Below are 25,888 nucleotides of genomic sequence, written 5' to 3' on the forward strand. Positions count from 1 at the left end.
GACTGCCGGGTCGGATGTTTAGGGCCCTTCGCTCTGACGCGTACACGGTCTAACGCGCCGTGAAGCCATCGATCTGATTATCGCGTGGCCTGCCGCGAAAGACGGCCTCGGACCCAGAAATAGCCGATTGCTTCACTCCGGTATGGTGGATCGACACGCCTGTGAATCACGTCCAACCTGACGCGCCTCAAGTCCGTAACTTGTCGCAGTGCCTTTGGAACCAGAAATTCCGATGAGTCGCGCTTCTTTTGGCACGCTAGCTTTAACGTGTACAATGTAACCAGTGCCTGTTAGCCACAAAGGAAAGTATAAGTTTTTTGCTTTTCCTTGTAGTGTCGCTGGCGTAGGACGACCTTCCAGTCAGTGAGAGAGAAAGAAGCGCGCCGATCCGTGCATCAAAAAATTGCGAAGTTCCCTTAAACCGTAATCGAGCGAAATATTTAGTGTGTTCTAGTAGCTCTGAGGCAGCTTCCTTAAAAAAATTTCAGCCGATTTGCATAATTAATCAAATGCGAAGTAGGGGCGCTAGCACTGCTTGAGGGAGGACGAGCGACACACATCCGCTCCGTTCAGGGTTCACTGCGAGAATCCCACGCAATCTGCGGAATGCGCACTGACGCTCGCTACAGGGCCGCAGCTGTGATACAGCCGCTCTCTCATTGGCTAAGCCGTGTGACGCGAGCGTAGCCACCTGCCAATCTCTCGCGCTTCAAGGTCACGGCGAGACTTCGGCCAGACTCTGGCTAAATCCGTGAATGTGGGGAGTAGTGTTAGCGCACTGGAAGTTGCTCGCCCACGGCGCATACTCACTTCCATAGTACCTGGGAGAGCGCTAGCACTACGTTGGATCTCTACGCCATGCTAGTTCTCTCTTTTATTTTCCGTAAGAATCTTGATCCATTTTACAAGGTACCACTTCTTATTTAGAGGTGAACATGGCGAGGAAAATGACGGAAGACAACGGGAAACGTTCTCCTCGGTTTTTTCCCTCGTGCTGTAGACTTTAAAATAGGAGGCGGGTCGTGTAACGTTAAGGTAAGCATTTTTAACCAAACCAGCGGTGAGCCTAAATGGTCTTCACCGACTAGACAAAGCTGCTAGTCAAGTGAAATCGTATCTTTGACGTGGCGGATTCTCCCCTCTTTACCCGCCGTTGAAGGAGAAGATACAGTAAAACAAACAAAGAAACGAACTAACCAGGAAGGTTAACGAGGCGGCACCACGTATCTGCACTCCAAACACGAATATGCTCATGTGGGAGTAAAAGGAGGGTAAGTTGTCCTCTAGAGCACTTTCTTTTAGAAAAGGAAGTGCGCTAGACGACAGCTTACTGCTTTTTTACACCTTTCTGTTGAGAGTGTAGAACCATCATCCTTCATTCCGAAAAGTTCTGGTGACGTAAAAATCGAACACGCCGCTGGTGTTATGGTCCAATAAATAGTGTCGCCAGCAGTGATTGATGAAAACGGCACCGCCGAGAAATGTCCTGCGAGATCTTTGTTTCAAAAGGAGAGCTGTAGTGACGCTTACGAAAAAAAAATCGACTAACGTAATAATGTTTGCACAGAACTGCTGCGTGTGCTAAATCAGGATGTCAAAGCTCATTTTAGGCTAATAAAGTTCTGCTGTAAACATTAATCAGCAACAAAGCTAAGACTGCGCGAATATGACAAGGACAGGGGGCAAAGAAACGAGTACGACGCCACCTAATCCTTGCCTTATTCGCGCAGTCTTACCTTCGCTCGAAATGGACCAATCAGCATGCAAGAACGTCCGGCTAAAAAGGTTACCAGGTCTGCCGTGAGGCGCCGTCGAAACCTCCTTGGTCATTTGAAACAGTTGCTAAAGGTGATCGGGTTCTTGAATTTTTACTCCAGATCGCCATATTTTCGCAGAAACCTAAGATGAAGAAATTGGCAGTGGCTTAGCTCGGCTATGCCAGGTTATACGTAGCGAGAAATTTATCTTCTGTCTACACCGCCGTTCAACAGCGGCCGGACTCTCCTTCTCGCCACCCATGCGAAACGACTGCGATACGGCCGCCGTGTCACCTGCGTATTTTATACACGCAGCTGTGCATGCGCAGTTATACGCATAGCTTACGCGTGGCATCCACGTGTGTCATGCGCGGCCCCAGCGGCGAAGGCCGGCCAGCTGCTCCTGTGGTTGCCGCGCATGCGCACAACCGCTCTTTCACGTGACGTCTCGCACTGGCGCCGGCGGTGGAGTCAGCGTGCGACGGCGAAGCTCTGACGATGCGCGGCGCACCTGCTGCTCCTCTCCAGCTGCCGCGCATGCGCACAAGTGGCCACTCCGGACCACGGCGAAATGCTCGACTGTAGCCAAAGTGTAGCTCTCGCTACAAAATTCCTCTCATCCGGGCAGGTAAAGTGAGAGGAAATGATAAGGTTGACTAAAGACTTTTCGCGAGACAGTTCGGCTTGAATTAGAGCCGTAAAAGGCTATTGTTGAGCAACTTGTGAAGATACTTGCTTCACGTACTGTCGAAGTATCCATGTGATACAGTGTTTAATGCGTATAATACAAGATATTGTCACGCTGACTGGTGCGTACTTCTGGAAAAGAGGCGTACTGACAGAACGCACTTTAACAGGCACCTACGCACACAGAAACGCAGGCAGGCAATAATTCGTGCAGTAACATGCAGTTTCAGTCTGCCATTTGTTCTTATTTGGTGTATGAAGAACGAAAGAGTAAATAAACTGAACTGGTTGCTAGCTAATACACGCTAACGTGTATCTTTTCCCTCCATCCTACCTCTGCATCCTTTTTTCCTCGACGCACGGTATGAATATGTTATAATTTTCCTACTCCAGTCATGTTTCTCTCTTTCAGTGATTGAGCTCGAATTGGCAGTGTCTTCAGTATTAATTCTTGCGGCACATCAGAGCTGGTGTTTCTCCTCTGTGCCAGAATTAGTTCTGCCTAAATATACTCGCCTTGTTCCCAAATAAAGTGAGCTCAAACACTCTAGTGTATAGGCTAACAAGGTAAAAATAATATTTCGGCATAGTGCAGTGAAGCGCCAAATTGACGGTATTTCTTATACATATTACTTCACGCCAGAGAACATTACAATTTTTGTATGTATGCAATGACGTTACTTGAGAAATTTTGCAGAGAAACAAGAAAAGAATATTAAAAAATACTGCAGATTTAAAACAACTGGTGAGGTCGCCGAGGAGTACGCAGAAAAAAAAAGACGAAGTCAAATAATAACCGCCGACTGGCGTGTCTCCCGCAAGCGCATTCGCTAGAGCAAGACAGCTTGTTAAGCCATCTGCCTACATCATCTGACGTAGGCGCTGCAGCTGATGCAAGGAGTGCACTCACTTGCCCAAGTGCCCCCGCACTGGACCTCCCTGAGGACGCACTCCGGGTCCGGCTCGAGCCGGCGGCCCGCGGGCCAGTCGACGCGACCGATCCAGGAGCGCGACGAGCCCCGGTCCGACACTTGGTAGGCGCCGCTGCGAAGGGGCTGTGCCGCATCACGGAACTCCGTCTCACGCACGGCCACGAAGCCCCGAGCTGCCGGGCTGTAGTCCAGCAGCACCGCCTTGCTCTGCACCTGCGCACGCACACATGCACAGGCAGGAGCGAGAGAAATGTCACTGTTAGACGCCTTGTGTTTGTACCTGTAAGATCTGTTGTGTGCCGCGTGAAATACAGTCTAATCTCGTGATAACAAAGCGGTTTATAACAAAAAATAGCGGTTGTTTAGCTTTGACTAAACCTGGAGTGACGCGATAGCTACAGCTGGCCAAGTGGAACTTGGTCACGTGACCAACCACTTGACGAATCACGTGATCAGCCACGGCGCCGTGCCGCCGGCAGCTGCTCCGCACAACGTGACCAACCACGTGACAGCGTGGCGGTGCCGCCACCGCCACGCTGAAGGCTCGAACTGCTACCGTAATGTAGCTATCGCTACAATAAAGGATATAACAAAGAACTGACGATTCCCGTTGGGACCTCGGTCAACATGGGCTATAACGAAGCTACGGCTATAACGAAGTAATCGCCGGCCCGAGTGTCGTTCAATAACAGGTTCAACTGCACATTAATCTTTTTACTAGAAAGCCTCACCACTTGCGGAACCTCCCGCCGCAGAACGCTTGCGGAGGCGATTCCAATAAACCACCGACCTATTAACGAACTAAACAAGAGTCGCAGCGCATCAAGCGCCCTCCCGCTTTTAGTCTCCTGCTCCCCTTGAAGCTACAAGTGTGCACAAGCTCGTGACACTCCTCCTAGCTTCTGCGCTGCACATTTATTTCGTCTTGTGTTCCCCTCTTTCCCTGACTCGGCTGAACCAATTACCGCCTGTTTTGGCGCGTGACTGGATGCGGTTTGTGGGCCGCTGCTCTGCCAGTGGCACCTGCCGTTCGAGGCGCCATAGAGATCCAGCTGATTGCAGACGCAGCCTCGGGCAACAATGGGCACGAGGTGAAAAGGCTTGACAGGAGTATGAAAGGAGTGTCACGCTTTGAAACAGACGCACGAAAGGGCGAGCACTATTTGCAGCGTGGTTGTGTAGGCGCATAGCATTTATAACTCTTATTTAGGTGTAGTCTAGCTGGTATGTCAGCTTGTTTACCATGTTTATAACCTTGCTCCGGGCCCCTTTCATGCGAAGGCCTGCGCATGTCACGAACTGCCCTTCACGCCGAGGAAGCGCTGCAGTGCTATGCGCACGAATGCACAGTGTTTCGTTGAGCGATGTAAAAGAACGCTTAGCAGTAAAAAAAAAAAGATAAAGATATTTTCATGTTGCCTTTTTCCTTTCGTTTCAGTCAAGAATTACGGAGGTTCATACTTTTCCAGGGAATTGACATAGGAGAGAACGGCAGTCAAACTCAGTTTGGATTGAGCATTTCAAAGAGCTCTTAGATGAATTGAAATGAACTGAATAAAAGCGCGTACTTCGGACAATGCTGAACATATGCGTCAGAGTTTAAAGGAAGAGATTGTTCTTAGTTTAATGTGAATGTTTGTCCTTCGTTTTGACCCTTTTAACGATCCTTCGTGTAAAGGTGCATTTGTAGTTGACAATTAAGCAGTATTAAGAAAATTAGAATATTTTGTCCACGTATCGGATTAAAGTTCATGATGTTGATCATGACATCGAGGTAGTTATGACTCCGTAATTCCAGAATATTTTGCATAGCGATGGAGTATAGCCTCAGAGATATATACCAAAAAAGCATTCAAGTCATCGCAGTTCACGGGTCAAAGCGGCCCGCGGGCGGCGATAAACATATTTGATTCTTAGGCCTTTTTCAGCTTATAAAAGCTCTGCTTTCAGTAAAAGTAGGTTATTTTATGTAAAAAACAGCACTAAATTGATGTGCGCCATGGTCGAAAATTCACAGACTGCTAATTACCTTATGTGTTGGCATTAGAAGCAATTAGTGCTTTTACCAGAAGTGACATCACTTCCGGCCTGGTGACGTCACTTCGCTCCAGCCAATGGGAGAATTTTATGAACAATACATTTTCTCCCCAGCGAGACTTGTAATGCTATCTCATTAATATCTCCTCACTGTCTCTTCAATCGGTTCGATTAAACGAGTATTCACTTAGACTGCAGGTAGTGGAGCTGAGAACCGGTGAATCCATGATCACCATGGCGGATCGCTCGCAGTGCGCCATCAACTCGTCAGCCTCACCTGTCCCCGAGCATTGGCCCAACTCGAGGCGGCCGGGAGACTGGGGAAAGTGCCGTTGAAGAAGAACGAGGCAGGCAGTGAGGCGACGCCGCTCGATGACCTTGATTGTTGCGAGGACGATCGCCACAGGGCAGTGACGAGGAGCGACACGGCGTTGAAGTAACGAAAGGCGGCGTGCACTTCACTCTGGAAAGCAACGGGAAACAGCGATGTGCCCATGACGCCCGTAAGGAACGCATCAACCAACTCCAGCTAGTAACGTGAGTAGCTGCTGCTTCCCTTCGGTTTAGTCCCAGCTGGTGTATTTGACTCGATCTTTTTTTACATTATTTATTGCTGTTGCTTCTGAAGAAATTTCGCCAGTTCTTTGTGCAATGCGACTACAATTGCAGATCTAAAATCAGCAGTGATTTTATCCAGGTTCTTTCTGGAAGATTTCGAAGGGCTGTTATCTTACCATCGTTTGAGCAACACCGCCAACAGGAAATGCAAAATCCGAATGCTACAGTTCATATAGGGCAAACGTGAACACTTGAAAAAAAAAAAAGCAGTCAGAGGGCTTCAACAATTAGTTTGTATGCTCCTGCGATGTCTGCAGAGATATACTATGAAAGAAAAAATGCACTTGTGCTGTAGCAAAACTCCTCCGTTAATTGACCGAGCAGAGGAAAATAATAGCACTTTTGTTGGGCATAGTTGGTGCATGATAATAATACAGATGTTCGATGTGCGCAAAACATTAGAGAATCCACGTACACGAGAAGTTGTGCCTGTCCTTGTGTTTTTCTCGCGTATGTAGACTGTCTAATGTTTTGTGCACATCGATCATCTGCAGGGAAACATCCGCCAACTTCAAAAGAAGGTGCCATCAAATACGACGTGTTTATTTATTTTTTTATTTCATTGCGCTTACTTGCTAGTTATCATTTTTCTGCTCACGCATACTACTCCGAAATTTCCTGTCAATACTGCCGACCTTCTCGCGCTGCACCCGTGTATTGTAGATATGTTGTGTGTGCCATACTCTCCGTTTTTCCATTCGGTATGTGAGTTGTGCTTTATTTTCTCCTTGGACAAGGTCAAGCTGGTGCCGACACCAGACACACCCTTTTGCATGTCCATGCCGAAATAACGAAAGAAATACGCAGAACGAGGTGCAAAGGCTTCTGAGTTCACAGTCACAAATTATGCCCTCGGCTAGTTTTGCAAAGTGTAGGCATTTATGGAGGCAAAACGATAAGGCGCCCGTGTGCTGTGCGATGTCAGTGCACGTTAAAGATCCCCAGGTGGTCGAAATTATTCCGGAGCCCTCCACTGCGGCACCTCTTTTTTCCTTTCCTCTTTCACTCCCTCCTTTATCCCTTCCCTTACGACGCGGTTCTGGTGTCAAACGATATATAACAGATATTGCGCCATTTCCTTTCCACAACAACCAATTATTATTATTATTATTATTATTATTATTATTATTATTATTATTATTATTATTATTATTAGGCATTTAACACAAACCGGACAATACACTGATCTCGCTTAGCCTGGCACTCTAAAGAGAAAGGAGTAAAAAAAGAGTAAGCTGTCCTCTAGCGCACTCTCTTCTCTGAAAGGGAGTGCTCTGGATGACTGCTTACTCCCTCTTTTACTCCCATACAGGCGTATCGGGGTGTAGGGCGTGTGTAGACGTGACCGACTGCGCTTAGGGCGAGAGCACTCACGGCCGACGTGTGCGCCGCGGCCTGCCGGTGCAGCTGCTGCGCGCGGCGGTCCCTCCAGAGCTTGGCGTACGACGTGTCGGCCGACACGAAGGTCACCACGAACAGGGCGCGCAGCAGCTCGGGCGCCGCCGCGTCCAGCGCGAGCAGCGCCGGCGACAGGATGCCCCGCGGGTGCAGCGCCCGCGGCGCGCTCACCAGGAACAGCGCGGGCGCGAATCCCGCACGCCCCACGCCCTGGCCGTGCAGCGCCTTCAGGGCACGGCTCAGCAGCAGGCCCCACGGGTCCATGGACAGCAGCACGGCTGAAACAGGAAGGCGCCACCAAATGAGGGAGTCAGAAGGAGTAGGTGGTGCGATGAAACAAGACAGTCTCCGGTACAACATAAAGGGGATTATCTAGAGTGAATTTTTTTTAAGAGTTACAGATGGGAAGGAACCTATGCATGAGTAAGAAGCCAAGATTGTTTGAAACTGTTCAATGCTAGTACAATATGATAGCTGGGTTATATTCGTTCACGAAGAAAATATTCCCCTGTACTCTTCCATTGGTTAAAAAGCTGCTGCCTTAACTCCATTATAGCCTATAGCAAGCCCTTCGATTTCTCTGTTGATAGAGGGAAATCGTTAAAAGCGCAGAGCTATTTGTGTTTGGTTCTCGGTCACACAAGTGTGGATGGTTTTGCGTCGCCAGTGTTGCAAATCTCGGGAAGGTGAGAGGAACTGTTGTTCTCACCTCTGCTGAGCTTAAGATTTGCGGAGGTGCCAGAGAACCTCACCAGGTAAATCCCATGTTATGTATAATTCTGACAAGGGCTTTATACATAATGTTACTAATTCGGCAGTAATGTTGCATAGTGCGCATTACGCAATCCTTATTACTCAACTAAGAAAACAGCGCTGATAGCGACACGAATAAGAGAGTGTAGAACATGACTACGGCTATGGTTTTTGTACGTAATTAAAATGAAAATGCCCAAGGTCGATAGGTGGTTCCGGGTTCAAACCCCGGGCTAGTAAAAAGTTTTCTCGAGTCACAAAGATTTAGGAAGCTTTGCGACTTTCTTTAGTAGGCGTAGAACTGCGCTCAGAAGTGTTCTCGTAATAACTATACCGTAGCCGGAAATATCATCAGCGCATCGGAACCAGTTTTTTCTTTCATGATTTAACAGCTTAGCTGCGGCCGAGGAAGGCCAGAGAAGCAAATGCACTAAACAGCTGGAGGAAAACGAAGTCGCTCCATTTCAGCATAATTTGCTCCCCGTATACTGTCGAAGACGTAAATGAAGGTTATAGTATATGACGCAGATGTAAAAAGAAAAGAGGTACAGGAAACTTTTATAGATATGCCAGACATTTTTCTTTGCGAGCACGTCTTTGTACTGCGAGGTCCTTCATTCCATTGTGAATAGCGAATGTGCTGTTTTCATACAGCGACACGAACCTTGCCTCGCGTTTGTGATGTTAGAAAGCGTGCATTTTTTAGGAATTTTTTCATCTGCCTCCTCCCATCATCATCACCCCCCCCCTATCGTGATCCTCTTTTTTCTCCTCTTCTCGTTCCCCAGTGCAGAGTAGCAGGCCAGATATCTTTAAGGCCAACCTCTCTGCCTTTCAAGTCAATAAACCCTCTCTCGCTCATACAGGAATATAATTATTAAGTAACTGAAGTTGAAAATTAGGGGTATTCTTCTTGAACGCTATTTAAATAATGCACCTAGCAATTTCACGCTTGAAATCATCGGTATTTACTGAACCCTACAAGCGAAGAATTGCGAACGTTGGAGACTTGTTCAAAGATGATGCTGACAGAGACCGCCACGTGGAAATACAGCCTATATATTTTTATTATAAGATGAGCTGAATATCTAAATGATTATCATATACCTGCTTTGATTATCACGCACCTGCTCATATATTTACTCTCATCCGGCTCAGTGAATCACCGCCGTTTCGTCGCAATTAGGTCTCGGCGAATGGTGAGAAAGAAGAACATAAATGCGAGCGCGCTTCTCTTGCTACTGCCATTCCCTTCCAAAACGATTGTCTCGCTTGGACGTGTGTCTCTTCGCTCTGATCTTCAATGCTGGATTCTAGCGCCGACTCCAAGATGAGCGGAGACTCATCGCATGTCTTTCTGCAGGAAATGTACGAACAGCGCAGCTCTTTGACAAGAGGCTTCAGCAAGGGAACAGCCGCCGCCATCTTTGCCGGGCTGTCCCTCCTGGGCGTGTGCGGGATCACTACGGTGCTCACGGTCATCGTGCGTGACTCTGGGGATGTCTCGGCCAACGAGACCGCTACCACCGCTCACGGTGAGAACAGGCCACCCGCGAGTCCACTTCAGAATGCCGCACCCTTGCCTCGACCAGCGCAGGAGGATTTTAGAGTTCTTCCCGTCTTCTCAGAGACCTTGTCGGCGGACAAGCATCGACCGGCCACGCAAAAGCTGCAACGCAGAACAAAAGCTGGGAAAAAGGCAAGCAGCTCGCGCACTTTCACTACGAAGAAAGCCGCCCCTTCGATGCAAACCCAGATTCTGACAAGCAGCAGCGTAGACGCAGCTACGACGTTGGAGGAAAACGTCACTACCGAGCTTGACAAACATGGGCTGGTGTTTGCTAACGACGACGCTTACTACGGCGAAGTTACGGATGATTTCAGTACATCAGAAGACGTCAAGGACAGAACACCGGTGGAGGGACCGTACGAAGAACTATGGCAGACCGTGTCGCAAGGAGAAGAGAATTCAACCTCATCCAACGCTTCCGTTTTGCCGTCCTCGAAAGCGTCGCCACGAGAAACATCGTTCACGACAAGTCGCTCGACTGCAGCGACTTCCACCACGTCGCCTTCGGCTTCATCACCATCCGCGGCGATTGCAACCACGCTCGCAAAATCTATGAAGACTGTGCCGCCAAGTACCACGACCAGCACCACAACACACCAAACCGGTCGGGCCGCTGCTTTCGTCGCGTCCGCAGACCGGAAGGCCCGGGCACACCGTAAACCTAGTTCGTCGCCGTGGCTGCTGTTCTGCTTCTACGACGACCGGAGCAGCATCCGGTCCCCGGGGTTCTCGGTGTACGACTTCCCCGTGCAGCTCTGCACCGATGTGGCCTTCTGCTGCGTAGACATGAACACCAGAGGCCAGGTGGTGGTCACCAGACACCTGAGGGTGTTCCTGAAGGTCGTGGGTCAGGAATTCCTGCCTCCGAACCATCTATTTCTGACACTTGGTGGCCATCGCGTTTTGGTGAGCCATTTGGACGCGGCCCTGGCCAAGCCAGCGCGCTTTGCCACTGAGCTCTCGGAACAGGTGCAGAAGCTGGGCGCCGGCGGCCTTGCGGTCTTCCTGGAGGACGTGGAAATGCTGAAACACGCGTTCCGCGTCCACGACCTCATCATGGCCGTGCGGGGCGTGTCCGTGGCGGTGGTGCTGCCAAGGGACCTGCGCCAGCAGGTGCGCTACTACCGCACCGAGATATACGCCAACACCAAGGACATGCTGGTCATCTCGCCGCCGTCGCAAGGCTACGGCAGGGACTCGCGGCAGCAGTTTGCTACTTGTCCGCACCCTCGCCGCAGCGTCCACGAGGGCTCGTCGCTGGAGTTCATCTACCAGCTCTCGCGGACGCTGCTTTCTTCGATGGCGGGCGGCGCCGATTACGCTTCTGGCGCTGCTGCGGCAGAGGACGAACAACCGGCGCCGCGGTACCTGATAGGGATCTCGTTCGGCGGTCTCAAGTTCCACCTTAAGAACCGAAGCCATCACGACGTCGGCGCACCGGCGACGTTCGTTCGCCGAGTGCCGTACCGGGAGATCTGCAAGCAACCCTGGCATCACTGGCACGACAATGTGAGTGAATGCTTCGTCGCTTGGGACGGCAATCGGGGCTGGATGTCGTCGTTGGGGCCTCGAAGCGTCGGCTTCACGACGGAGTTGGTGAACGGGCTTGCCGTGTTCGACCTCGACTTCGACGACCACAGCGGCGAGTGTGGGAACAAGTTTCCAGTTTTGAGGGCACTTAGAGCGGCGCTGCTCGCTCAGCGCCCGAGGATGTCGACGTAGAGGAAAGGCGCGAGCACGTCTTTCGCTTGTTTCCGCTTTTGTGTTGTTTTTGCAAACTGCAGCCGAGTATCACTTCGGCACGTTCCAAACACGATTAAAACGATAATAAAGTTGCAAGGAAAAAAGGGCTTGAGCGGTTTCTAACAGGCGTGGACCTTGAAATGAGGCTCACGTAAGGCTGATTATGTTTAATAGTCCGTCACGAAAAATAATCTTCATAACTTGCTGGCGATCAGTGCAAAACATAGTGGGGAGGAAATATACACACACACACACTGGTGAACGGACAGTTAATTGCCGGCAGAGCACCCGCATGGATTCTTGTCAAACTAAATAAACTGAGAGCGTCTGGCTGTTCGTAAGTTGAAGCAAATAGAAGAGATTATTAGCTTATCGAAATCTGAAAGTTATACATTTATTTTGTAGAGGTCCATGCAATTAGGAATAAACTACATTTAATCTCACCCATTCATATAGCTAGAAAAATGATTCCGATGTGGTTTGACACAATACAATTGCGACTCTCGGTATACCTGAAACCAAATTTCATGGGGGGGTGCACGGCAATAGCACGCAAGTGTGAACTACCACAAAAAGGCACTTTCTTTGCGCAAAATGTAAATAAATGACTGGAAAAAAGAATGGCTGCACTGTATATTTTATAGCAGACGGACGGAAGTTAACACTTCAATCAGCTCGGCTTGATTTATGTCAAGCCGACGAGCCTTGGTGGCGCAAAATTATTGTGAATTATAGCCACTGAAAGGACACGACATTTTTACGACCACCAACATGCGTTTTAAGTTCCACAAGCCTCAAAAGATTACCGTTTAGTCGCTTCAGCCAACTATTAATGCGATAAGGGTCGTCTTTAGGGGCACTAAGGTTAGTAACAGAATTAGGCAGCGGCCTTTGCTGTGCGATGGCTTTGAAACACGGACGCAGCCTTGAGGTGGCCCATTTATTTTTGCAGAAGTGCCACATTCTTCTCAGTTCTTTATATGTCTTTATACCATAGTGTGTACGAATGAATTCAATCACGCAAAAACTGAAAACAAAGGGCATTTCCTCGGCTATCCGGTCCGTCTGTTGATGCTTTAGGTGACGCCTCTATTGCTTTATCTGAGCGAAAAGACTGAGTACTAACACCTGTGCCACATAAGCAGCGCTTCATACCAGGCAGGATTGTGTAAAGGTGTCCTATATTTTTACTGTTCTCTTCAACTTCCTGGAAACAAAACGGAGTGCTTAAACCGGCATCCTCATTGACTTCGGCATCAATTCTCACGCGTTAACGATTTAAGTGCGGTTAAAGACGACACCGAACGTGGCAGATGGAATTGGTGTGGCACGTCTTTGTTCGTGTATATTCTGATCTTTTTGCAGTGTATGCTATAAGCTGGACTTTGGGCCGGTTTATGCCGACCGCATCGGATCATGTACGCAATCAAATGACACAATCTCCGGAGATCTGCAGACAACCTTGCGCTCAGCTGACAGCCCCATAACTGGACGCGTCCACGCACAGAACAATGCCAGGGTAGCGATGGTGCCATCGTATAACTCATATATCGGAAGTCATCGTTTAGCGGCGTCCTGACGTAACACCACTCGACAAGAGCATGCGTGTGCTATGCATGAAAGGCACACAGTACAAAGCATACAATGGCGGAGCAGGTCGTAGTTAAAAGTTGGGGACACAAAAGTGGTGATTTCAAGTACAGAAGTGACAGTATCGCATTGCGGGAAAGATTGGGCGGAGTTGTCAGTGGCGTTACAGTAAATGAGTGAAAAGTAAAAAATGATTGGCCCGAAAATGTCCTGTACGCTTTTTACACGTCCCACACACAGAGACACACAAAGAGAAAACGAATCAAAGGACCGCAGAAGATACGACAGCCATGCACTACCAAAACAGACGTCTCACAAAATTGAATCCCAGACGCTTCATGTCATGGTCAGAGTCCCAAACTGAGACTGACTAAGTACTAGGTTGTACATGTTCTTGACAAGAAGGCCGCAGATTTTGTGCCTGAATAGTTTTTTAAAACCCGTGGTAGGGGGGGGGGGGGTATACGAATAAAGGTACTGATTGCGATACCAATAGCGGACACCGCAATAGACAAGCCTTCTCTTCCTTGTCCGACATGCCCGGCCTTGTAACAAGTAGTCTGGCAGAAATTGAAGCTCACTGGGTGGTGTAGTTGCGGATGCTCTTAACAGTGGACTCGGGAAACACCGGCCATGGGTAGTCCTTCTCGAAGAGCTCGGTTCACGCCATTACTCATGACAACATTTCAGCGAGTTTCCTTTACCCCTTTTCTTCGTTACAATGACGTGTCGTTGTAATTGAGCTAAGCTTCGTACACCTTCAAAAATTGTTTTCTTAGATATCGCGTTTTTTTTTCTTATGGTTCAGACCGAAGTCATTTCCTCGCCATCACAACGGCAGTCATGACGGCAGAAGAAACAATAATAAACAGCAGAAGACGCGGTGCGTGCGTGCGTATGCCTGCAACCCGCGAAATGCTTACAGCGCTGTCGGAGTTTGTTGTCTGGCTATTTCTCGATGTTAACAGCGCTTCGTCGCAAAGCACGGAGAAGCATGGCGCCTCTTCCAGATAGCAGCTCTGAACTTTACGGGGATGCAATTTGAGAGACGAAGTAGCTTTCTTAAGAAAAAACAAAGCAGCGCAACTGCGTACTGGCAGGGTAAAAAGAATTACAGGTCGTTACCGCTCCTTTTATTGACGGTGCATGCTTTCTGTGCACCCCACGACGGAAACCAATCGATAGACTTTTGTTCAGTAACGACGCTGATATCAAAACGGGGCCTGGAACAAGGAGGACGGAGGAGATTGTGAGCACGTATGGAGAAAGGCTCTGCCTTTGGGACCCGCTCAATCTTTCTTTTGGAAAGCATTGAATCCAACGCTCGCTTCTGCTTTTAACGTATTCGATCTTCGAGACAAGGCCATTTGTTGCTTGTGCGTGCTGTTGCTCAGGCAGGCAACTGCAGATAGCGAAAGCACAACAGGACAAGAATGGGTTGTTATTGTCCTCGGTAAGTAAACTGTCCTTGAACCTCCCATATCTTCTAAGTACCGGATCAAACACTTTTTTTTTCTTTGATGATGTCGGAATTGCAGAGAAACGTAAACATGGGATTTTATTTTTAGTTGGATCTGAAGATGAACCCTTAGAAACTGGCGCTTGTGGTCCATTTGTCATCTTTATTTTCGTGGCCGTAATGGACCTGTGCACGCACGACCTTGGCTGTGTTTTGGAGGGTGACTGGATCATTGGAGAAGAGGTCGTTATATATATATATACATATATATATATATATATATATATATATATATATATATATATATATATATATATATATATATATATATATATATATATATATATATATATATATATATATATATATATATATATATATATATATATATATATATATATATATATATATATATATATATATATATATATATACTTATGAAGGGAGCTAACAGTCACCGAAACCAAGGTGCATAGGGGAATGTTTTTTATGTGTTGTGCTTATCAGTGGGATATTATAGTACTTAGATTAATAAATCGCTTGAAGAAAATCGCTTAAAGTGGCGCTGGTGAACACTCTCAAGGTTCGCTTACACCCAATGAACATAAATACCCACGAGAGCAGCAGATTGGACAGCCGACGTCGTAGTTCAGTTGGTAAGAGCACCGGACGCGATATTCGGAGGTCGTGGGTTCGGATCCCACCGGCGGCATGGTTGTTTTTTCTGCTGCTTTATAAGTAATTTTCTTTAAGCGATTTATTAATCTAAGTACTATAATATCCCACTGATAAGCACAACACATAAAAAACATTCCCCTATGCACCTTAGTTTCGGTGACTGATAGCTCCCTTCATAAGTTTGTCAAACGGGCCCCTCATTTCATTTAACTTATCTGCTAAATAGCTTAACGAGGGTCTCGGTTCTGGCAGTCTTGATGCCACAGGTAGCTTAAGAGGGCTCTCGCACAGTTTCCGCCCTCGCCGTTAGATGACGTTCCACGTCACACTCGCGGTATTACAGGACGTGCTACGTCCGCCGCTATGGTCGAGGGTGGCGCTGGTGAACACTCTCAAGGTTCGCTTACACCCAATGAACATAAATACCCACGAGAGCAGCAGATTGGACAGCCGTCGTCGTAGCTCAGTTGGTAAGAGCACCGGACGCGATATTCGGAGGTCGTGGGTTCGGATTCCACCGGCGGCATGGTTGTTTTTTCTGCTGCTTTATAAGTAATTTTGTTTAAGCGATTTATTAATCTAAGTACTATAATATCCCACTGGTAAGCACAACACATAAAAAACATTCCCCTATGCACCTTCGTTTCGGTGACTGTTAGCTCCCTTCATAAGTATATATATATATATATATATATATATATATATATATATATATATATATATATATATATATATATATATATATATATATATATATATATATATATATTGTTGGACGTGAGATAGTTCACAGCAAGTAATGAAGTTCTACTGCAGAAGACACTTCACGTAAATAGCGAAAGAAAATTGAGAACCTCTGTAAAATGTGCGGTGGACTACATCGTCTTCGTTTTTTTTGTGATACAGCACGCAGAGAATGACGGCGGAGAAGAAAAAGAGATAGCTCAACAGCGTTTAATCAGCGCTGCCATGTTGCTTACTGTTTTTACGTGTTGTTCGTCGTTTACGCTTAATTACACAATCAATCAATCAATCGATCGATCAATCAATCAATCAATCAATCAATCAATCGATCGATCCAATCAATCAATCAATCAATCAATCAATCAATCAATCAATAAATCAATAAATTAGTCAATCAATCAATCAATCAATCAATAATTTTCGGAAGCAATGAGCTTTTCATGATGCACTATTAAGAATCACCAGCGGTGTTTTCTGGCATGCTTGTTTCAAAACAACTAAACGCCCACTAAGCTGTTATCACAACTGAGTAGCTACCTCCCCCGCATAGCGGTAATGTCGAGGAGAGAGTGGGCACGCCAGACCAAATACTGCTTTGCATTTGGATTTAGCTTTTGTAGCCACATGCACTTGACGAGAAATGTACGTCTTTCATTTTTCGACTGCCATTTAAACGTTGTATCCTCGCGCACTACTTGGAGAAGAAACAGTACTCACTCTTATTAGCGTCTAAACGCTGCAGTTCTCGTTGTATCTGGAACTTTACTGAACAGAATTCTATTAAAACAAGTTCCCAAAGAAAAAAAGGATATTGCTAAATAAAGAAAATGATTTACAATAAAAATGATTCTAAACAGAGCCCTAAATACAGTTATTTCAGTGAAAGTTTCCTAAACAATTGATAGCAATCAAATAAAGCAGGATGTGCAACTAATTAAGTGTTTTCGCATATAAGTGTAAGCTAAGTAGCAAGCTAATTGTATTCACTGTACAGAAGCACAGCAGCCGAAGACTTCCCGTGTGTGCCTTGCAGCATGCAATGAACAAAGTCACAAATACACTTTTACTAAACACGCTACCAGTGGTTATATGCGCCTGTCATATTTAGGAAGCGCAGGAGCATGCGAGATGCCTCTTGAGCAGATTTCAGCGATTAGCTGGTTAATGGAGCAGCGTGGGCAGACGGGGACAGAAAGAAAAACAAGTGGAAAGCCTTCGAGGCGAAAGCACGAGAGTGAGCGGAAATGGGGATCTCATCTCGGCAGGAGCTGGGCTGGAGCACAGAGAGGCAAGGCGCTGTAAATAACAAGCGCAAAAACAAAGGAAGCAGCAGCACCATCAACAACAGCATTAATGAACGTGACACGAACAAACAACACGACCAAGACTGCGACAAGAAGGACGGCACGGCATCCTCCTTCTGTGGCAGTTGAAGCGGGCTTCCGGTGCCGCGAACGTTGCGCTGCCCTAGCGGAAAGAACGATAAATAAAGGTACGCGCTAAAATACACAGAAATAAGCAAACGCAGGCATAGCAAGACTTGCGGATGCTTGCGTGCAGCAGTGACGCAGTTTGTGCTGACGCGCAGGAAACCGTGGAGAGAGAGAGAGAGAGGGGGGGGGAGAGAGAGAGAGAGAAGCCCAAGTGACTCGCGTTTGTCCGCCAGCCTACTCGACCGCTTCCAGCCGCTCGCCGGCAGGAATCTGGCAACCGAGGGAAGATGGGCGGCGATGCGTGCGCAGTTGGTGCACCGATGCAGGAAGGGAGGGAAGAGAGGAAAGGAGGTAGGAAGTGGTGTTTGTTTGGTGGAAGCGCGTATACTGTCGGACGCCACCATTGATTCCTCCCCCTGCCGTCGCCCATGTCACAGCCTCCGCTGACCCCGGAGGTCTGGCGCTGCCGCCTGCCCATTCAACGTAGAAGCCCTGGATGGGCCGAGCAGGTAGCTTGTCATCGTCGATGGAGAGCCGGTATCCGCGCATCCCTCCATGCCCCTCATCTCTCTCTCTCTCTCTCTTTCCCGACCCCCGGGTTTCAGAGATTTCAAATTAGCATTCGGTTCTGCTGGCTGCGATTTAGTTCGAAGACCAGCTGACTATGTGTGCCATGAATTTCGGCCAACAACTCAGTGTTCGTACTTCGTATTTTGATTCCAGTGCTACGCTATACCTCGTCGCAACTTGGTAAAAGTGAGAGGGAAAGTTTCGTGATCTTTACATTGCAGTCTTAAAAAAGGCCTGACAGCGCTTTATAGCGATGGACGAAAAATTATTCTGCAAGAACATTAGAGTACAGGCTCGAAAGCCCTATCGTCTAGTTTGTGATTGTGTTGTTTCTTCCATTTACACAGCGCAGCTTTTGAAACCAATTCGCTACCTGCCTAAGCGCCGAATGTGAATTTGTAACTAGCGTTTCCCCGCCGTCTTTCACTCAAATTCCCAGAGTGCTTATAGCTGGGTGCATTTAACTCAAGATAGCTTCTCCTTTTGTACTGAGCTGTCACGCAGTGACCTCCAAGCCGCCCACTGCTACGATAGCCCGCAGCAAGGAGGAGTATCGTGAATGCCTTCTATATACTCTCGTACCATTCCTTCTGGTGATCCCCTTTTATCCCATCTTCATGCGCGCTTGATAGCAGGTTCTCTCGGCAACCCCTGCTCATTTGTATCGCTCACGCTCGTCTACGTGAGTCACTCTGCCAGGATATTTTTCTCTGCGGTTTTCTTGCTTCTACGGTAAGGGCTGGAGAAAAATAGAAGACGAGCGGCCGTTCCAATTCTCGAGCATTTACGAGCGCCACGTATGAAAGTACGCAGCAGAACGCAGATATCGAATTGTTGATAACTCCCTCCTTTATCCCTTCCCTTACGGCGCGGTTCAGGTGTCCAACGATATATGAGACAGATACTGCGCCATTTCCTTTTCCCCAAAACCAATTATTATTATTGATCAAAAGCAAGATAACACATGGATAAACAAGTTGTAAAGGAGATCAAGGATCAGATGCTACAGTTGTTGTTGCTGTTAGCCTTTCACAAGATGGCACACACCCACAGTGGGGGATAGGCCAGGAATCGGGTGGCAGAGGTTGCTATTCACCTGTAAAGCCAAAAGAAAAGCACGTGAGAAAGCAACACCGGTGAATTCTGCCTCAAGAAGGGCATGAACAGAGGAGGGATGAGAGTTTTAATTAAAAAAATAAAAAGAGATAAAAAGATAGTAATTAAGTCAAAATGTAATAATGCATACAAAAGAAAATATTGTATCACTTAGCAGGGCAGTTGACGAGATTCCAGCAAGAAATTTTGAACAGCGGTACAAACAGATCTGTGGCTGAACCCAAGTGTGGTGGCACCAAATGATAGCCAGAGCGGGCTGCTCAAACTAAGGCCAACATTATGCAAGGGCTCCTCCAGCAACATTTCTTTCAAAGAGGGGAAACGGACACAGTAGAGCCAAAAATGATCTATAGATTCAGGCTCACGGCAAAATGCACAGAGGGGAGATAGCGCCAAACCAGACCTGTGTAGACAGAAATTTAGAGGAGGGATACGGCAGCGTAGTCTCATCAGAGGTACTTCAAACTGCCGAGATCGACGAACTTTCCTGCTCCAAGAATATATCAGGTGCTAATAATCCACCGATGTTGAAAGTGCTGTGTCTTGCGCGCTTAATAACGCACTTCGCCCAAACCTAGACGTTGTAATAAAGGCTGTAGCTGAGATGATAGGCAACACGGGGCCGCTTAGGGAAGCCTATGCAATGTTATCAGCGATCTCATTTACTGTCACACTGCTGTGTTCGGGAATCCATATTAAATGAATAAGGCTCAAATGTGAAGGAAGCAGGGATAAGAATGTGTTTAAAGTGGGACCGTCAGCATGCGCGGCGAAGGACGAACACAAAGATAAAGAATCGGTAATGACTGCCACTGCGGTAATAGAGGGGTCTACCTTGCATGCAGCAAGTACTACTGCCAGAAACTCCGCTTGAAAAATAGAGGCGAAATATGGAAGGCGCAGCGAAAAGGACCAGTCTAAAAGCGAACAGAATACTTCCACACCTGCCTTTTCGTTGCATTGCGATGCGCCGTGTGCCATTGCAGTATTTGTAGGTAGGGTCCTTAAATGATCTTCTAGTAGACCATTCAGAATACGGGGTGACAAAAGTTTTGCATTTCGAGGGGAAATGTCGTCGAAAGCACTGTTGTTGTTGTCATTGTTGTTACCCTTATACAATGGCACTTGCCCACATAGGGGGATTGGCCAATAATTGGGGGCACAGAGAGTTTTTCAGGTAAATATTTCCTGGACGAAAATAAAATGAATGCTAAGGAAGGAAGAAGTAAACAAAAAGGAACAACGAAATGAAACGGGAAATGCATAACGCACGCAGGAGATCGAGACTGATGTTTATAACCGAGTGGTTAAATGATAATCGTAATTGTAAGAATAAAAATAATATTGAAAAAATTAAAAAAAAATTACCAAGGTAGCCGATTTGATTCCATAAAAAAAAATTTTGAACGGCGGTAAAAACAGACTTGCAGCTGTATCCATGGACGGTGGCTCCAAAACAATGTGGCAGTTCCTTCGAACACCTCTTTCGTCGTCTTCTAACGTTTTTGTTTTGTCTTCTTCGACGCCGTTGCTTACAGCGGTGCGCTTCATTGCACTCTGCCACGCCGTGCTGTTAAAATGAATTCTCACGTTTCTATGCTTGTGACTTCCCTGTGCTTCTTAAACCGATGTCCTCGTAACGACAGTCGGTGACTGGAGGAGTAAGCGTGGAAGTGACTCCTTTGCTACGGCAGTCTTCAGACAAATTTGAAGACTAGCTAGCGGTGGTAATCGTATCCGAGCGCTTCAGCGGCTGACGGTGCTTTCTGCGCCGCGCCGCCTACGCACCGATGCACGTTAGAGCGACCGTAAGCTTGCGCCCTGCCTCGGCTCGTAACGCTGTTAGCGCGGGTGACTAGTGCTGCTTCTCGACATCGCTGCGGATTTTCTGCGTGGGCTTCGCGTCGAGTCCGATTACGTTGGCCGCATTGAGGCCTTGCTCTCCATCAATAACGTTGGATTAGATAGACTACCTTCCGTTCGCTGATGCGACGACGCTGCTTTGGCTGCCCGTGACGTTGATGAAACCGCAGCCACTCGTCATGATGAACCACTTGATCGAGCTCATCCGCTCGCGAGGAATCCAAGCGCTCGTTCGGTGCTGCACATCTCAGTGTTGATGTTGGATGCGCGGGCGCTCGGAAGATGTCCAAGTGGAGGAGAGCGTCTTGGGCCGACTTGCAGTGCCGTGCAAAACGGAGGTGCACAAAAGCGCGCATGGAGTCGGTGCCCTGGGCTGTCAGGATAGCCGCAAAGATGGAATCACGCGGGCCATCAGCGCAATACTGCCGAGCTGCAGGCGATGACCACGTGCTATTTCACGCCTCGAGGAGGTGGAGTTTGTCATAAATGTATGTGGCAACGCCTTGCCCCCGAAGTTGCCGCACCGACCGCATCCTCATGAACTAGGCATCGTACTCAAGGGGCATTTTGGCGAAAGCGGCGAGGAGTGCTGTGGTATATTCCGAGCACATGGGGTAGCTGTGGCTCTCGTCAAGGTTCCATCCTCGAGTGACACGCTGGAGATGCTTTTCCGCAAAAATTCGGTTTAGGTCTTAAGACCAATGCTGAGCGACGGGCAGCAATTTCCACGGCTTGGACCCACGCAGCACGTTCGTAAGGGAAGCCTTTAAATTAAGGTAGGCTCGCCGATTTGTGTGCAGTTTGCAGGGTGGAGTGACCAAGAGCGGCTGTTTCATGAAAGAGGAGGCAAGGAGCTCTATCTGGTGGGGGAACGAAGAGATGCCCTGGCGAAGGTGCTGGTGAAGATCAGCCGATGAGGCGTTGACGCCGTTCTCAGGCGGCGCGGAGTTAGTGTGTGGCAAAGATAATGGCCGCTGAGCATCCCGCCTTCTTCGAAGAGCTATGAGGTCGGTGAGGTTGTTTTCGGTTCCGGGATTAGTCGGCTGCGCTTTTGTAAAAGAGATGAAACAGCAAAAGCGGCCGTTGTTTTCTGGAAAAGCAGCGCTGAACTGACGAGGACAGAGACGAGGCGACAAGGACGGGCGCTGAACTGACAACAAATTTTATTGAAGGGATTCACACTTATAAACGTAGTGTAGCTACCGTTCGCGCATGCTCAGAAAAGTCAGCTCTTTTGGTGAAAGGGCGATAGAGGCTGTGCTGACGCAGCCCTCTCCCAGGCTATATATCTGATTTGATTCAGCTATTTCTCTAGTCATACGTACACTGCTCTTTCTGATTATGGAGGTGTCATCGAGTGCAGGAGTACAATCTAGGCAAGTGATACAGTGACTTGCGAGGAAGCCTTCAAAATCTTTTCCCTCGCGTGCATTTTTCACGTTCAAGGCATGCTCTCTTAACCCCTCGTTCACGTTGTTGTTGTTGTTGTTGTTGCTGTCCTGAGGATATAGATGAAGCACACCCACTGTAGAGGGTCCTTCGAACGCTTTCCTTTAATCGATGACCTCTTCAGAGTCTTAGATTTTTTCTGTAGTTTGTGTCTTCTACGTCGTCATTCTCTATAGCGTGGCGTAATCCATTACAGCATATATAATGAACTTTGTTTTTGGAAAACAAACAGACGTAGGTCCTAGAACATGGCTGCTCAAATTTACTGTCTTTTTATTCTTAGTTATCGTCCTTCTATGAAGAGGCACAATTCTGCGGCAAGCAGCAGGCCCTGATCATCTGTCTTCGTTCTTTCCTTCGCATAAACTTCGTTACTGCTACACGTTATCACTAAATACCAGATTTGTTTCGAAAATCAGGCCTGTTCCTCTGCACCAACTTGCTCCACCATCCTCAAACACTTAAAGGTGCACTAAAGAGGAATCTGAACTCGTCCTTTTACCAAGGGAACGCTTTCTAGACGTTCCGGGCATCCTTAGAAACTTCGAATTGTTGTCCTGTGCGGCCGGTTTCCCTAACTAAATCGGATTAAACGCCCCGACTCCCGCATTTTTTTGAACTCAACGTGGTAGGTGGGCGGAGTCAACCAGTGCGTGGAGGGCCTTTCAGCCAGTCCAGTGGTCGCTTCGCTTTCAGATTTATTTTGTTTTTTAGGCATCTGTGAATAAACAGTTTCAGTCACAGACAATACAGCCGCAGATTAGGCCCATGGAAATAAAAATACATGTGGACTCTTTGATTTACGTCTCAATCCGCCGATGGAAGAGCGGCAAGCCGCCGCGGGACTGGCTGACGCGTTTGTTTACTCCTCCTACCTACCGCGCTGAGTTAAGAAAAAGGCGGGAGCCGGGACGTTTAATCCGATTTAATTAGGGTAGTCGGCCGCACAGGGCAACAATTCGAAGTTTCTAAGAATGCTCGGAATGTGGATTTTCGCTGTAAAAATACGAGTTCAGATTCCTCTTTAGTGCACCTTTGAGGACGTTGTTTTACGACATCCCACAAGCTTATACTGAAGGCTCCGCTGGCCACACTCGTGACGCGGCACAGCCGTAGACACTTCCTGTGTTCCGCAGATGGATTATCACGCCGCTTGGCACCTGCACATTAGAGCACTGTCTACAAATGTGGAGCCCCTACCCCGAAGCATCCCCTCCCCATAATATGTAGGGGAGCCTTTGAGAATCTCTATAGCTGCACTAGCATAACTACGAAATATTGTGACTAGCTGGTTTGTAAGGGGTAGCTAATTTGCAAGAGTTATAACTGACCTGCTTCATCGCGTTGAGGACTGAAGCTGGAAGGTCTACTTTGTAAAAAGGTGCATCGTGTAAGACATAGCATGGCGAGAAAGTTACTTAACAAAAGAGTTCTATAACTTCAAATACACAATGTCCTGTGAGATCCTAAAATGATATTGGTAGCATCCACTAGGAAAATGAATCACCAGCAATGTTCTTCAAGTTAACCACATTTTACTAGGAGGCTGTCCGCAGGTTCTTAGAAGTGCGAAATCTTATACAGTCATAACTGCCTGTTCATTACATTACTCGTCCTACTCTAAACGCTGTACAAGCAATTTAAAGTTCTCAAGAAAAAGAAACGGCAAGAAGAAACAGCCAGCCACAAACACGCACACACAAAAACTCTGCCCATTATTTTAGAGACCTATCTGCAATTCCGCTTTCCTCCGATCATCTCCATCGATTTCTTCTCCAGCGACGCTCACCGGGGCATAACTTATAGCGTCAGAAAACGGCGGAAACCAGACAGACCTATCACTCACACACACAAAAAAAATACAGCCGCCCACACGCACACACACGCACACACAACACGCAAGTGCAAACTCACGGCCGCAAACACGCAGATATGTGAGAAAGTTCAGCCACCCAGAGCTCAGCGGAATGCCTTGCAAACGAATGCAAATGGGATCGACGCCGCTGCCAACCAGTGGGCCGGCTCAAACCGCACACAGGGGTCGTCGGGGGCTCCCCGGTATCGCCGGCCTGCTCATATTTCTGCGCACGGTGCTTTGCGCCGCGCCGAAACCCACGCAACAGTGCACAGCAGGGAGACCTTACACGGGTTCCCGAGTTATACGCTCGCATGAATGCGGCTCTTATTCAAGCCCCCCCCCCCCCCCCCCTTTTTTTTTTTCTGCGAACCTGTTCGCTGAGAGCGAAAGGCGGGGAGCGCGCGCAGCGAGTCTCGCTTGTTTGGCGCGCTACGCCGAGGCTTCGGATTTGCTGCGTGGAAGGCCGCGGGTTAATTAACGCGGGGCCGGCTCCGATTGCGGCTGCTGCCTTTTCATAGCGCGATGAACTGCGGCGTGTTCGGCTTGTTCGAGAGCGAGCTCATGTTTGAACGAGTGGCGGGAGAGGGTAACGAAAAGAGGCGAGGGAGAGCGGTGGCCGCGAGGATTATTACGCCGTACAAGCTCCGCGTCGCCCCTTCACAGTCGTCCTGCGGCAGCACTGATTAGGGGCTCACACCACAACCGAGCTGGCTGGGACAACGCAAATATATTTGCTTCTCCGTTGCGCCACTACAATGTAAATGATGGGTTGAAAACGCTGGAACACGAAAACAAAGCACGAAACGGGAGACAGAACGAACATAAAAGCAAGAAAGGAATGGAAGAGAAGTACATTCGAAAGGAAAACAAAGGTGCTGCGCGGAAGTCGAATAAAAAATAAAAGGATAATTGTGCCTTAATCTCAAAAAGTAGTTGAAGCGTGTCTAGCATGACACGGTCAATGCCCAGCATCCTTTTACTCTTTATCTTTCTTTTTCGAGCAGTAGCCCATAAGAGAGTAATTTTCATTTCTTCGTTGCCCTAGAGGAGAGTTTGTAACTGGCAAGCAACAACATAGAAGTCCTTCGGTCATTTCTTTCAGGAGTCCAGCCTGAGTTTAGTACCGTTTCGATGCTATTCGCCATGGTTGGAAAACTGCTTGTGTGAGCTGAAGGATTAGCAGAATAACTAAAAGAACATGACCGCCGCTTTGTTGAACTCAAAAAGAAAAAAAATATAGCTTGCATTATTATTGTCATCCCCGTTGCACCAGTTATGCTCGCTGCACAACAGAGTCGGCTCCGGCGTCTCCTGATTCGGAGACTACAGCGAAGTAAATGTGTTAGTCATGGACGTTCAAAATCATCAAGTAATGCAATCCGTTCACTAAGTCTGACTGACTGCCATTCTTTACCGCGTTTTTTCTTGCGATAGGCCACCAGCCGCCTCTTATGCGTATAGCATGCCATTAAAAATTCTATTTCTTTCCCTGAACTTTAAAGAAGACGATCACCTGGAGCTCGTACTTTAACGCAGTAAGCTCTCTTTCTGCAGCTCAAAGGGGCTCTGAAACACCTTCCGAGGAGAGGACATCAGCTTGCTCAATCACTGCATTGTGTTGTCATGAACACCT

At 47.8% G+C, this 25,888-nt stretch overlaps 1 protein-coding gene across 2 annotated transcripts in view; it reads right to left on the bottom strand.

The window, feature by feature from the left end:
* LOC144125451 (retinal guanylyl cyclase 1) overlaps nucleotides 1–25,888 on the bottom strand; it is a 145,893-nt gene that overhangs the window by 83,992 nt on the left and 36,013 nt on the right. For both annotated transcript variants that reach the window (XM_077658830.1, XM_077658829.1), the window contains exons 2-4: nucleotides 7,406–7,707; nucleotides 5,691–5,876; nucleotides 3,355–3,589 (exon numbers count right to left, since the gene is read on the bottom strand). In XM_077658830.1, the coding sequence (XP_077514956.1) occupies nucleotides 3,355–3,589; nucleotides 5,691–5,876; nucleotides 7,406–7,707 (723 nt within the window). The remainder of the gene's footprint in view (nucleotides 1–3,354; nucleotides 3,590–5,690; nucleotides 5,877–7,405; nucleotides 7,708–25,888) is intronic.

This window comes from Amblyomma americanum, chromosome 3 (genome assembly GCF_052857255.1).
Source record: "Amblyomma americanum isolate KBUSLIRL-KWMA chromosome 3, ASM5285725v1, whole genome shotgun sequence".
Lineage (NCBI taxonomy): Eukaryota > Metazoa > Arthropoda > Arachnida > Ixodida > Ixodidae > Amblyomma > Amblyomma americanum.